The 14,211-nt window shown below is 39.2% G+C and overlaps 1 protein-coding gene across 1 annotated transcript in view; it reads left to right on the top strand.

Annotated features, from left to right (window-relative positions):
- LOC122549788 (leucine-rich repeat-containing protein 72) overlaps positions 1 to 14,211 on the top strand; it is an 84,967-nt gene that overhangs the window by 43,524 nt on the left and 27,232 nt on the right. The window contains exons 4-5 of the mRNA XM_043689821.1: positions 6,387 to 6,468; positions 14,024 to 14,137. Of these exons, the coding sequence (XP_043545756.1) occupies positions 6,387 to 6,468; positions 14,024 to 14,137 (196 nt within the window). The remainder of the gene's footprint in view (positions 1 to 6,386; positions 6,469 to 14,023; positions 14,138 to 14,211) is intronic.

The raw sequence follows: 14,211 nt of genomic DNA, 5'->3' as shown, positions 1-14,211 counted from the left end.
TGAAAAGAAAAAAAATGGTGAAGACTAAAATTGGGCCCTTGAAGACAGAAACGGATGAATTTATTACGGGGAACAAAGAAATGGCAGAAGAGTTGAATTGGTACTTTAGATCTGTCTTCACTGGGGAAAACACGAGCAATCTCCCAGATGTAATAGCGGCTGAAGGACCTGAACTGAAGGGAATTTATATGAGGCAGGAAATGGTGTTGGAGAGACTGTTAGGTCTGAAGGCTGATAAGTCCCCGGGACCTGATGGTCTACATCCCAGGGTACTGAAGGAGGTGGCTCTAGAAATTGTGGATGCGTTGGTGATCATTTTCCAATGTTTTATAGATTCAGGATCAGTTCCTGCGGATTGGAGGGTGGCTAATGTTGTCCCACTTTTTAAGGAAGGAGGGAGAGAGAAAACAGAGAATTATAGACCAGTTAGTTTGACTTCAGTGGTGGGAAAAATGCTGGAGTCAATTATAAAGGGCAAAATTACGACACATCTGGGTAGCAGTAACAGGATAGGTCAGAGTCAGCATGGATTTATGAAGGGGAAATCATGCTTGACTAATCTTCTAGAATTTTTTGAGGATGTAACTCTGAAGATGGACAAGGGAGATCCAGTGGATGTAGTATACCTGGACTTTGATAAAGTTCCAAATAGGAGGTTAGTGTGCAAAATTAGGGCATATGGTATGAGGGGCAAAATACAGACATGGATTGAAAATTGGTTGGCTGACAGGAAACAAAGAGTAGTGATAAATGGCTCCCTTTCGGAATGGCAGGCGGTGACCAGTGGTGTGCCGCAGGGATTAGTGCTGGGACCGCAGCTTTTTACATTGTACATTAATGATGTAGATGAAGTATTAGGAGTAATATTAGCAAATTTGCTGATGACTCAAAGCTGGGTGGCAGGGTGAAATGTGAAGAGGATGTTAGGAGAATACAGGGTGACCTGGACAGGCTACGTGAGTGAACAGATGCATGGCAGATGCAATTTAATGTGGATAAATGTGTGGTTATCCACTTTGGTGGCAAGAACAGGAAGGCAGATTACTACTTAAATGGAGGAGAAAGTGAGGTCTGCAGATGCTGGAGATCAAAGTTGAAACTTTATTGCTGGAACAGCACAGCAGGTCAGGCAGCATCCAGGGAACAGGAGATTCGACGTTTCGGGCACAGGCCCTTCTTCAGGAATGAGCAGAGAGTGTTCAGCAGGAGAAGATAAAAGGTAGGGCCTTCCTGACCTGCAGTCTTCTTCTTGACCTCTCCGCCTCCATCCTACTCCGACCTATCACCCTCACCTTGACCTCTTTCCACCTATCACATTTCCAACGCCCCTCCTCCAAGTCCCTCCTCCCTACCTTTTATCTTCTCCTGCTGAACACTCTCTGCTCATTCCTGAAGAAGGGCCTGTGCCCGAAACGTCGAATCTCCTGTTCCCTGGATGCTGCCTGACCTGCTGTGCTGTTCCAGCAATAAAGTTTCAACTACTTAAATGGAGTCAAGTTAGGTAAGGGGGCAGTACAACGAGATCTAGGTGTTCTTGTACATCAATCAATTAAAGCAAGCATGCAGGTACAGCAGGCAGTGAAGAAAGCTAATAGCATGCTGGCCTTTATAACAAGAGGAGTATAGAAGCAAAGAGGTCCTTCTGCAGCTGTACAGGGCCCTGGTGAGACCGCACCTGGAGTATTGTGTGCAGTTTTGGTCTCCAAATTTGAGGAAAGACATTCTGGCTATTGAGGGAGTGCAGCATAGGTACATGAGGTCAATTCCCGGAATGGCGGGACAATCTTACACCGAAAGATCGGAGCGACTGGGCTTGTATATGCTTGAGTTTAGAAGGCTGAGAGGGGATCTGATTGAGATGTATAAGATTATTAAAGGATTGGACACTCTGGAGGCAGGAAGCATGTTTCCGCTGATGGGTGAGTCCCGAACCAGAGGACACAGTTTAAAAATAAGGGATAGGCCACTTAGAAGAGTTGAGGAGAAACTTCTTCACCCAGAGAGTGGTGGGTGTATGAAATGCTCTGCCCCAGAAGGCTGTGGAGGCCAAGTCTCTGGATACTCTCAAGAAAGAGTTGGATAGAGCTCTTAAGGATAGTGGAATCAAGGGTTATGGAGATAAGGCAGGAACAGGACACTGATTGAGAACGATCAGCCATAGTTGGTATGCCAGGGTTCCAACTAGGGTGATGGACTCAGGGCTCAAACTATGGGCAGCGAAAGGCGTTTCCAGTTTGGGAGACTTGTTTGAGGGGGAGGTTGTGATGTCCTTCAAGCAAATGAGCCGCAAATACAGGCTGCCCAGCAGGGAACTTTTCCGTTTTTTTCAGGTCAGGGATTTCATACAGAAGAAGACTATTCCTCTCACTAAGCCCTATAAGCCCGATACAGAGTGGTTGTTGCTACGTTCCACAAGCACCCTTTCGGTTAGTACCCTCTTTCGCCTGCTGGGTGGCAGGGCCTGGCATGATATTAACCAGTTATGTAAGGTCTGGGAGCAAGAGCTAGGAGTGGAGATCTCTTCTGAAACATGGGAGAACATGTGAGAGAATGTGCAAAAGATCTCAATCTGTAATAGGACATGCTATGCAGTTATAAGTTCTGCACAGGGTTCATTTGGTACTGGACAGTCTGACGAAGTTTAAAGAAAGGGCATCTCCAACATACCCCAAATGTAAAATAAGTGTAGGTACTCTTACCCATTGCTTCTGGACATGCCACAGGCTCTGTGTTTATTGGAGTGCCGTGGTGGGAGAGATAGGGAGGGTATTGAGGACTGAAGTTAAAGTAGACCCGATATCTCTCTTTTGGTCTATCGAATTTATCATCTTTAGACAGGCATGGGAAGAAACTATTCAATATTCTTACTTAATGTGCACGGAAGAATATTCTGATTAATTGGGTGTCTGAGATCCAGTTGGGTTTGCTGGGATGGTGGAAATTAATTATTGAGCACATTCCCTTGGATTTTGTTTTTACAAACATGGTGCACCACACAACAGACGATTTTTATAAGACATGGCAGCCCTATTTGAGTTATTTGGGTATAGATTTGTCGGCTATTTTAACTAGGGCGTTTGTTTAACCAGGACTGTTAGGTTTGTTGAGCCCTTGGCCCTGGAATTAATTTTTTTGGGGGAGCATTGTGTCGAGCATTGCTGTTTTGTGTTTTCTTTGTGTTTTTTTTGCTTTTCTTTTGATTTATTAGTCACTTATTTATTTATTGGGGTGATGTTTGGCACAGTGTTAGGTTTTGTTTTGTATTACAGAGTAGGTTAGTAGTTAGTAGACAGTAGTTGTATTGTAATTGTGTGTTTTTTTCTCTTTATTATACTGGTATTTGTTATTGGTTGTATTTTCAATAATTTTATATTTGTGTAAAGTCAAAATGTTTTTGCTAAAATTTACAAAAAAAGAGGGAGCTATCAAGTCAGAGGTTGAAGCAGTGATTGCAGGCAGTGTAATTGGTAGCCAGTAGTGGGCAGCAGTTTTAAAATGGGATAAGGAAATGTAATGCTTTCGGATTCGCTTTAAGTTTTTATTTACACATACATTTGTTTAGTGGTGACTTGCAATGTTCCTTTAAAAACTGCTATTCAGTGAGGTGTAAATCGCAAATTTCTTCAATGCACCCTGTTCAGTACCAAGTGAATACAGTTTCAAAGTGCATTGTCTAACAGCTGTTTCAGAATGCACCTAGTTCATGATGATCATGAATCTTCCTGTCTGCCATTTCTCATGCTCAAATTAATGAGTGCGGCGTCATCGGTTTTCTATGCCTCTGTGTTTTAAGGCCTTGTAAACAACTTAACAGCTGTTAGTTTTATGTTCGTTCTTCTGCTGGCAAACAATCTACATTTTTTTATTTATTCATTGACATGGACATTGCAAGCAAATGTAGCATTTATTGTTGAATTCTGAACCTCAAAATACAGAAATCCATTTTATAACATTAAAGCAAAAATGTAATATTAAGGAGGGATTTTACAAGTAATCTTTGGGCTGAAACTTACCAGAAATTGGCTAATCGTTATTTTGCTGAGCTTTATAGTGCATTTCTCTCAGAAAGAACTTAACGAGTTTTTTTGTACTATCAGCTCAAACTGAATTCATCATCTAGGTACCACGCCCTGTGAGGCTCCGCTTATCAGATGGTGGCCTGGTTCTCTCTCTTTCCCGAGGCTAAGTGCTCACCTACCACTGGGATTTTCTTGGATCCCGAGTCAGATGCCATTGTTAAATGGTTTGGTGCTACCGGTCAAGCGCTGGCAGTCCGGAGTTGCCTTGCATGGTTTGAGACATTTGCCTTGTAACTGCAAGGAACCTGGTGTACTGCTTTGTGGTCAGAGTCTTTGAAATCTGAATGGATGGGATAGTGCAGAGAACGACCTGTCCTCGTCCTGCAGGAGGCCACATCAGACCCTGCCAGCTTGCTCTGAAGTTACAGCTTGGGTTAGTGCAGTATCAACCATTTGAAGGAACACTCAGCCATGCAATTCAAAGGTAAAGAACCTTTTCCCTCTGCCAGGCTAATTGGTTTTAACTTCTCTCTGCTGCCTTACAACTCACTCTAACTCTGCTACTGCACCCACCTCCCATTAAGGTTCATGAGTAGCTGCTCACATTGTTGCATGCAACATCTTCCATTGTTTGCTCTTACCTACTCAATCCCCTCAGACTACAAACCCTGCATGGCCTCCATACCTCCTACTGACTAATGTGGGACACCTCACCATCTTTCCCCAATCTTCACTAATGCTCGTCACTTTTATCTTACTCAATACCTCCCTTTCTCTCATTCCAGGAGAAAATGCCTCTCACAATTAGACTGAAAGAGCCATGATGGATTGTGGGGCATGCGAGGAAAGGATCCTCACCATGGCCTGCTCAAGTGGTTGGCTGACTATGCCAAAATCCTTATCAGATGAAATGATTTACTTTTGTTGTGCCTTAAGGGAGTCTCCTTTGCCTTGCCTGAGATCTACTCGCATAGACCTAATTGATTGAAACACATACAATATATTTGGCATATACACAGATTGCACATAGTACAGATTTGAGCCTGATGTGCACAATACCACATAACAAGATGTTCACCCCCTTGACTGATCACTGCTGACAAATAGGACAAGCTGCCAGGCTTTATTTCTGCACTGAAAAGTAAGGCAAGGTACAAGAACTGTGAGTGTGTTAGCTCTGGCTGGGGGGAAAAAGTATACAAAGGCAAGGTAGAGATGAAACATCAAAATGGGGACAAGTGAGCAAATGCTAAGGGACCGAGCAAAAAGCTCTCATCCAATCAATGAGTTGAGTGCCTATCTCAAGATGTAAACCTTCCTTGCATCTGTACTCTAATGAAAGGTCGCCAGTTCATTCCAAAGTGCAGCACTGACATACAGAAGCATCCTGTAAATGATGATGTGGTGAGGGTGGTATATGTCAGATGCCAAGGTCCATGGTTGGGCTGTGTGTGTGCTTGTTGCCTACGGGATGGGCCCTGAGATGTCAGTGTCAAAAAGTGTGGCGCTGGAAAAGCACACCCGGTCAGGCAACATCCGAGGAGCGGGAGAGTTGACATTTCAAGCATAAGCTCTTCATCAGGAATCTTGAAACGTTGACTCTCCTTCTTGGATGCTGCCTGACTGGCTGTGCTTTTCCAGCACCACACTTTTTGACTCTGATCTCCAGCATCTGCAGTCCTCACTTTTTCCCTGAGATGTCAGTGCCTGGTGTCCAAGTTGGAGGACCAAGTGGTGAGCTGCAGTCAACAGCTAACTGCTCTGATTGTCAGTCAGGAGTACTTGGTGTCTAGTTTTGATCCCATAGGTGGAACAATGGGAAACTGGATATTAATGAGATAAGATTGGGTGACAATGAGCAATAATCCATGCATATAGGCTTCTTTCTGCTTATTGGTGGGAATCTTATTTCACCATGGAACAATTGGTTGGAGAATTAAAGTTATTGGTCTCAATGTCAAGAAGGTTCTGGCTGGGTATCTCACCCAATTTTCCTAACTTTCCTGCCATGGTTCATGCTGTAGAGGAGCTGAGAAGATTCAATGTTTTGTTTTAAACATTTTCTGAAACATTTGTTGAAATATGGAATTGCTGCGTCTCTATGTTATACTTCAAAATAGCTTTCTAGTCTAATTCATTGTTAAAGTTGACTAAACAGAAGTAACAATCAAATAAACATGTAAAATTATTCAAGCACTGGATCTCATTATCAACATTTTCTATACCATGTATGTAAATGGAACTGAGTAGTCATTTATCACGTGAACACACTACCTTCATTTTTATCATTATTTTATTGAGTTTAAATGGGCACTGTTGACTTTCTATGCTATTATTGTATTATTCAGTTTCATTTGTCTGTTATAGATTAAAACAATCAATTTCTTGAGCATGAATTATCACATCAAAGAATTATACTTACACAACAACCTGATCACTGATGTAACAGGTACAATTTTGTTTTCTTAAATATAGTTAATTTTGGATTATGTTGCTTGCTGACTCAAACACTTTGAAAGATAATTTTCAGTTTTTAATATGTATTTCAATTTATACTATTATCTGTCACCTCTGTTACCATGGAATATGTTTGCATTACAAGCAAAATACTATCGCTGCTAAAAATCTAAATGAGCAGGAAATGCTGGAAACACTCAAGTAGTCAGCCAGCATCTATGAGGAGAACAAAGGTCACTGATTTAGCTAAAGATTCTTGCTCTGAATGGAGTGTTTTGGTGTTTTAACTAGAATATTATTGTAATTATTTTAAGTTAACTTTCACTCATTTAGTTCTTAAATGTTTTATGGGGTTGACAAATTCAGAGTTCCTTAATGTCAGGGTTCTTAAAGAAGAGGATAAAGGGAAAAGCAAAGTTTGTGGTAGATATCAATGATTCACTATTGTAGAAAACCTGGAGGAAGTGCAGGGACAAAATTAAAGAGGTATTTAGGGAAGCAAGGAAAGGACATGCAAAAAATAACAGAGGCAAGTTCTAAGTATATAAAGAGCAAGAAGATAACTAAAGAAGGATTATTATGGTCCACAAGGGTGTATAGAGCCACAGGATATTGTTCCTAAAGAATACTTTGCATGCTTCCTTCCTAAGTGAAGGATGATACAATCAGAAGCGGAATGTGAAATGTCTGATTAAATTATCATTAGTAAGTTACACAGTAACATCTTTGAATATGGATAAATGTGGCCCTGAATAAATGTATCCTAGTTTGTTAATGGAAACCAGAGAGGAAATAGTAGAGGCTCTAACCTATCATTTTCCAGTCTGCACTGGCTTTATTATGAAGAATACAATTGTAAATTTCAGGAATTTATCAACGGTCTATACAGTGAAACAGTGGCAAATATAGTTCCAGTTTGAAGACATGTGAGCTAAAGCATTCGGGAAACCTACAAAAGCAATAAATGGTATGATACTGAGAAGTCGAAAAGATGGGGAGGGATGTTTGAGGTCAAACCCACAAATCCTTGTAGATGGCTTGACAACAGATGGCTGGATAAAATGGTCAAGATGACATGTGGGATACTTAGTTTATTTAGCTGAAGCACTGTATATTAGAGTGGAAAGGTTACTCGGAAGTAATATAATTATTAGTTAGTCTACAAGTGAAGTTCCGGTTGTAGTTTTCATCACTACACTACAGGAAACATGAGTATATTAGTGAGGGTAAACAGGAGATGTGCGAGAACATTACCTTGCTTGGGGAGTTATAGTTATAATGAAAAATGGCATAAACTGGAATTGTTATCTTCAGAACAAAGAAGGCTGAGAGGAAATCTAACTGAATAATATAAAATAATCAGGGGTCTGAATAGAATGCAAAGTAAGGCACTTTTCTCCTTGGTAAAGGCTTGAAAACTAGGGGGATAATTTTGGGTAGGAGGTTTGGCGGATTCAATCGCATATTCATTCACCCAGAGGATAGTGAAATCTGAAGCTCACTACTTGAAAAGTAGGCACAAACTCTCATAACATTTAAACATATTTGCAGTTGCATTTCAAGTGTTATAATTGACAGGGCTGCAGGGCAAAAGCTGGAAAATGAGATTAGCCTTCATGACTCCCCATCAACTGTTATGGACACAGTAGGGCAAATTACCTATTTCTGTGCTCTAAATATTGATCTTACCATTCCAGAATGAACTATTCCTATGTAGTCTACTGCTTTGAAGATTTTCTGAGAATTCCGTTTGGATTTTAAATAATAGAGTATGCAAATCAAATTTTGAAAAAGTGGAATAATTAGGTTGTACCAGAAATATACTCAACTTATTTGCTTCTGCTTGAGAAATCAGAAATTATTTACATTAAATTCAATTGTTTCTCATCTCAACTGATAGTGCAAATTGTATAATAATGTGTTAAATTTGAATCATTGAAATCAACTTTAACATTAACCATTTGAATTCAGCTAGAACATTGTCAACAAGGATTTTAAATTTGGATTAGCAACAATTGGAAATGACAACTTAATAATTTCTCATCATTATATATGGGACTTAGTTTATTGTTTTAAAATTAACTGTTGGAAAGATCTATCACCTCTATTCTTATACGTTTCCCATCGTTTATAAGTTTTAATTTTTTTTAAGCCTTCATGTTGACAAGGCTGCAAGACCAACATTTGTTGCCTAATACTAATTGTCCTTGAGATATAAGCTTAAGCTTGATATCATCTGTACATCTTGTGATTTAGTTTTTGATATTGTCCAGCAACTTTTCCGTTCCTTGCAGATGAAACTGCCTACTTGCGAGGTTCACAAAAACTACTTCAGTTTGCAAAGGTTTACATTTTCTTATGTTGTCAATGTTGGCAAAGTAGATTTTACTAATCAAAATGTCAAGATAACTGCTGATGATTTGCACCAACCTTCTCTGTTTTTCTAATTGAACATACTGCAATGAACAATGCAACCAATCAGAAATGGTGCAACCACTGCCTGAAGTTGTTCTCACTACTCCATTGATATTCTTTGAAACCTTCATTTTGAACTATTCTGTCATTATATGGCCATGGATTAAGCATTCAAATACATTTCAATATGCAAGTTTTGTTTAAGTTGATATGTTATTTATGTGAAATCGAAGAATACAATCAAATTGAATACTTTGTGCCATTGACCTTCAATACTTTTTTTTAATGTCTCGATAATATTTGCTTGAAAAGTGGCTTAAATTCAGAAAAACTGTGATCACCATTGATTTAAATAAGGGGTGAAGATAATGGTTTTCAGCAAAGGCAGTGACGAAAGTCACAAGAGTTCCAAGAAATCTTGGAAGGACATAATTAATTGGGTTAATGTTAACTTGTTCCATAATTTGTTTCATTCTTCTGTACCATTCAGGGGTTTCTACACTGTGGATGTACCTAATTGACGGTTCAAGTCCCCAACGAATTCTGAACTATTACATCTAATATGTTTTAAAATTTAAATCTTTATTCACTTCCCATCACTTCTTTGTGTTCGTAATTTCTGTATCCACATTTATAATGGAAACTACCCAGGTGAATTTGCCATGCTATAATTGCATCCTCGGCCTATTAGAAATACTCAGTGCCATAGCTCCTGAATTTGTAATGGCACTGTATACAGATAAGAATACATGACATTAAAATGGGGACTGGATTACATTTGTCATCCCGGTTCGATTATGTTTCACCTCCTAACTCTCTTTACTGTAACACTGTCCTTTATCTTAGCCCACGTGCTATGCATGAAAAGCCAACTAGTTCTTAGCTTTATTCCTGGAATGTGGATGAAACTGCCAAATCTGGATGGCTGTGGTGGTTCGGCATTTGTCTAAATGGTCCTAGGACTAGTATTCAGGTAGGTCATCAGGCAGGGAAAGAAATGGATCAAGTTTAGGAAGATGTAATACATTGAATAGAAAAGACAAGACAAGAGAGCTGCTAGCAATAATGGAAATGATTACCAGAATGTGGCAAGAAGGGAGAGAACATGGAAACTAAGAGTGCGTCAAAATAAAACGAGCTTATTCAAACAGTTAAAGGACAAAACTATAAGCTCTCAGTTTGAATGTGTTTAATTAAACAAAACAGATGAATTCCTTGTACAAAAAGAAATAAGTGTGTTTGATCTGGTAGCTATTACAGTGACATGCCTGCAAGGTGAATAAGACAGATCCAAATATTCAAAGTACATGACATTTCAGGAAAGTTAGGAATCTAGGAAAAGGTGGCAGAATAGGGATGGCATTAGTATAAGATCAGAATGATGACTCCAGTTGTGAAGATCAAAATGTAGATTTAGTTTGGGTAGAGATGAGAAAAAGTTTAAGTAAGAAGTTTCTTGTGGAAGTTCATCCATAGGCCCCCTAACAGCGACAAGGTATATTGGAGAAATAGTGGCAGTTTATGAAAAAGCTTTTGATAATCATGTGCAATTTAAATCTACATATAGTTTGAATGAATCAGATTGACAAAGGTAACCTGAGTGATGTGGTGCTAGAGTGTTTTCAGATATTTTCTTAGACTAGCATGTTCAGGAGTCAACTAGAGAGCTGGCTATATACACAGATCTGGTACATGTATGGTCTATATATGATCTGTATAAATCTGGTAATGTACAATGAGACATCATTAATGAAAAACCTCATAGTAAAAGTGCATCTAAGTAACAATGAACATAATAAGATTGAATATCGCATTTAGTTTGAGGGAGAGAAGAGTGGATCTAACGTACATGGTTCAAATTTAATAAGGGCAATTATAAGGGTATGTATACAGCTGGTTAAAGTGAACTGACATTCGGTTATTGTCAGCAGAAATGCAGTGACAGACATTTAATGAAATATTTCAGAATACTCAAAATGTATAATCCATTGAGTAAGAAAGACTTCAAAGGAAGCATGTGCATCTTTGGTTAACTGAGAAAGGTATTAAGTAGTTTCTTCTGAAAGAGTGTGTTCTGAAGAAAGTTCAGTGGACTTGAAATGTCAATTTTGCTTTCTCTTCTCAGATGCTGCCAGTCATGCTGAGTTTTCCCAGCAATTTCTATTTTTGTATTAAATAGTTTCAAAATGAAAGAAAAGTTATGTAATTTGGGAAGTCAAAATTGAACAGAATGTAAACAACAGCAAAGCTTGACTAAAAAATTAATGAGAAAGGATAAATTATAATAGGAGGTAAAGCTAGATAGAAACACAAAAACAGTAAAAGTTTTTACAGGTATTTAAAAAAGAAAATAATTGGTAGAGTTGATCAGATGGGCCAATGGGCTAAGGAGTGGCAGATGGAGTTTAATTTAGATAAATGAGGTGCTGCATTTTGGAAAGGCAAATCAGGGCAGGACGTATACACTGAATGGGAAGGTCCTGGAAAGTGTTGCTCAACAAAGAGATCTTAGAGTGCACGTTCAAAATTCCTTGGAAGTGGAGTCCCAAGTACACAGGATAGTGAAGAAGGAGTTCGTATGCTTGCTTTTATTGGTCAGTGCATTGAGTACAAGAGTTGGGAGATCACGTTGCAGCTGTACAGGATGTGGGTTAGGCCAGTTTTGGAATACTGCATTCAGTTCTGGTTTCCTTGCTATAGGAAGAATGTTGTGAAACTTGAAAGGATTCAGAAAAGATTGACAAGGATGTTGCCAGGATTGGAGGGTTTGAGCAATAGGGAAAGGCTGAATAGGCTGGGGCTACTTTCCCTGGAACTTCAGAGGCTGCGAGGTGACATTATAGAGGTTTGTAAAACCATGAGGAGCTTGGAAAGGGTGAACAGCCAAAGTCTTTTCCCCAGGTAGGGGAGTCCAAAACTTAGAGGGTATAGGTTTGAGGTGAGAGGGAAAAGATTTAAAAGCAACCTGAGGGGCAACTTCACGCAGAGGGTGGAGTGTGTATGGAATGAGCTGCTAAAGGAAGTGGTGGAGGTTGGTGCAATTACAACATTTAAAAGGCGTCTAGATAGGTATGTGAGAACAAAGGTTTAGAGGGATATGCTGTAAATGGGACTGGATTAATTTAGGATATCTGATTGACATGGATGAATTGGCCTGAAGGATCTATTTCCAAGTGGGCGGCACGGTGGCACAGTGATTAGCACTGCTGCCTCACAGTGCCAGAGACCCGGGTTCAGTTCCCGCCTCAGGTGACTGACTGTGTGGAGTTTGCACATTCTCCCCATGTCTGCGTGGGTTTCCTCCGGGTGCTCCGGTTTCCTCCCACAGTCCAAAAATGTGCAGGTCAGGTGAATTGGCCATGCTAAATTGCCATAGTGTTAGGTGAAGGGGTAAATGTAGGAGAATGGGTCTGGGTGTTTTGCGCTTTGGTGGGCCGAAGGGCCTGTTTCCACAGTGTAAGTAATCTAATCTAATCCATGCTATACAGCTCTATGATTGGAAGTGAGTCTTAGACTTCAACAGAGTAAGTTTGAGGAATTAATAATCGAAAATAGATACACAGAAAGTTATATTGAACTGGCCTTTTTGCATCTGTTTTCAGTGTAGAAAACATAAGTATCATTCCAGAAATAATTGTGTGGTGAAAGGGTATGAAGATCTTAAAACAATTACAATCACTGGTGAAAGCATATTGAGAAAATTGCTCAAACCAAAAGTTGCCAAGCTACAGATTCTGATGGACTTTGTCGTAGGATATTTACAGAAGTTGGCGTTGAAACTCAATGGCTGAGTTGCGCTCTTTCAGGAGTAGAGGAGTCAGAACCTTTTGCATCTGTCCCAAGGAAACGCTGGAATATTTTATTCAGAAGGACATAATGGGAACATTGTGCAGTACCATAAGATCAGTACTGATGCCATAATTACTTGCAAATTTGCAAAGTTATGTAGGAAAGTAAGTGGGAAGAGAACATAACGAATCTGCAAAGGAATATATAAAATTGAGAGAGTGATCAAAATTTTGATGGAGAACAATGTAGAAAGATGTAAACATGTCCACTTTGATAGGAAGAATAGAAAAACAACATACTATTTAATGTAGGGAGATATTGCAGAATTCCGAGGTATAGATGGATCTGCGTGTCCTGATACTGTTTTTTATTCACTCATGGGATGTAGACATCATTTGCTAATAAATTTTAGAAGATTACTATATAGATATAGCTAGTAATTAGGAAGACACAGTAAATATTCCTACAAGGAGAACAGAATATAAAGTTAGCTATGTTTTGCCACATTTGTGAAGGGGGTTAGTGGGGCCATTTCATGAGACATGCATACGGTTTTGGTCTCCTTATTTAAAAATGAATGTAAGGGTGTGAAAGAGATTCAGAGAAGATTCATTTGTACTGGATTATGTTCTGAGAAAAGGTTGGACAGGCTGGGTCTGGATCCATTGGAGTTTTGAAAAGTAAGGTCATCTTGTTGAAGATCAGTAAGGTTTTGAGAGTATGGATGCTAGAAGGATGTCTCTCTTTTTGACAGAGGTGAACAGCAGGAGACACAGTTTAAAGTAAGAAATTATTTGTCTCAGAGTGTCTTGAGTCTTTGGCAATCTCTTCCCCAGACAGCGGTGAAAGCAGAGCCATTCAATGTTTGTAATTCAAAGGCAGATACATTCTTGCTAAATAAGAGGTGAAACATTATGAGTAAGTAGGATTATGAAGTAATCAGGATTATGGAGTAATTTGCAATGATATTACTGAATAGTAGCGCAGGCTGAGGGAGCTGAGTTGCCTCATGGTAATTCATAGGTTTGTATGATTTTGAGTATTTCATTACAAGCACACTGGAGTTAAATGGAAGCTATACAGATTGAAGCTGGAACCAGATAATGGTGAAAGATTCCTGATTCTGAAGGGAATTAATGAGTAATTACATGAAAATTACTCACCAATGGCCAGTTTGTTAAAATGCATTTCAGTTTGTCATTTTAAAATCTGGAATCACAGTCTCCAATTCAGAGCTGTAATCATGAGGTGATTGTGTTCAGAAATTACTTTGTCAAGCACAATGTTTTCAATTAATTGAAGTGTTTTTAGAATTACATTTTACAAGATGCCTTGTATTGTAGGTGCTCTGAAACATTTGACATCATTGCAGATATTGATGCTACAAAATAATTGGCTTCATAAGGTGGAGAAAGTCATATCAGAATTCAAGAAATTGAGATGGCTACACACACTAAGTAAGCAATTGTCTGCCTCTGGGATATTAAATTGATTTTGTAAAGTGTCAGTTGGCACAGGCCACATTTAGCAA

This window comes from Chiloscyllium plagiosum, chromosome 5 (assembly GCF_004010195.1).
Source record: "Chiloscyllium plagiosum isolate BGI_BamShark_2017 chromosome 5, ASM401019v2, whole genome shotgun sequence".
Taxonomy (NCBI): Eukaryota; Metazoa; Chordata; class Chondrichthyes; order Orectolobiformes; family Hemiscylliidae; genus Chiloscyllium; species Chiloscyllium plagiosum.
The sequence above is the reverse complement of the archived record's forward strand: the minus strand, read 5'-3'. Positions and strand labels throughout refer to the sequence as shown.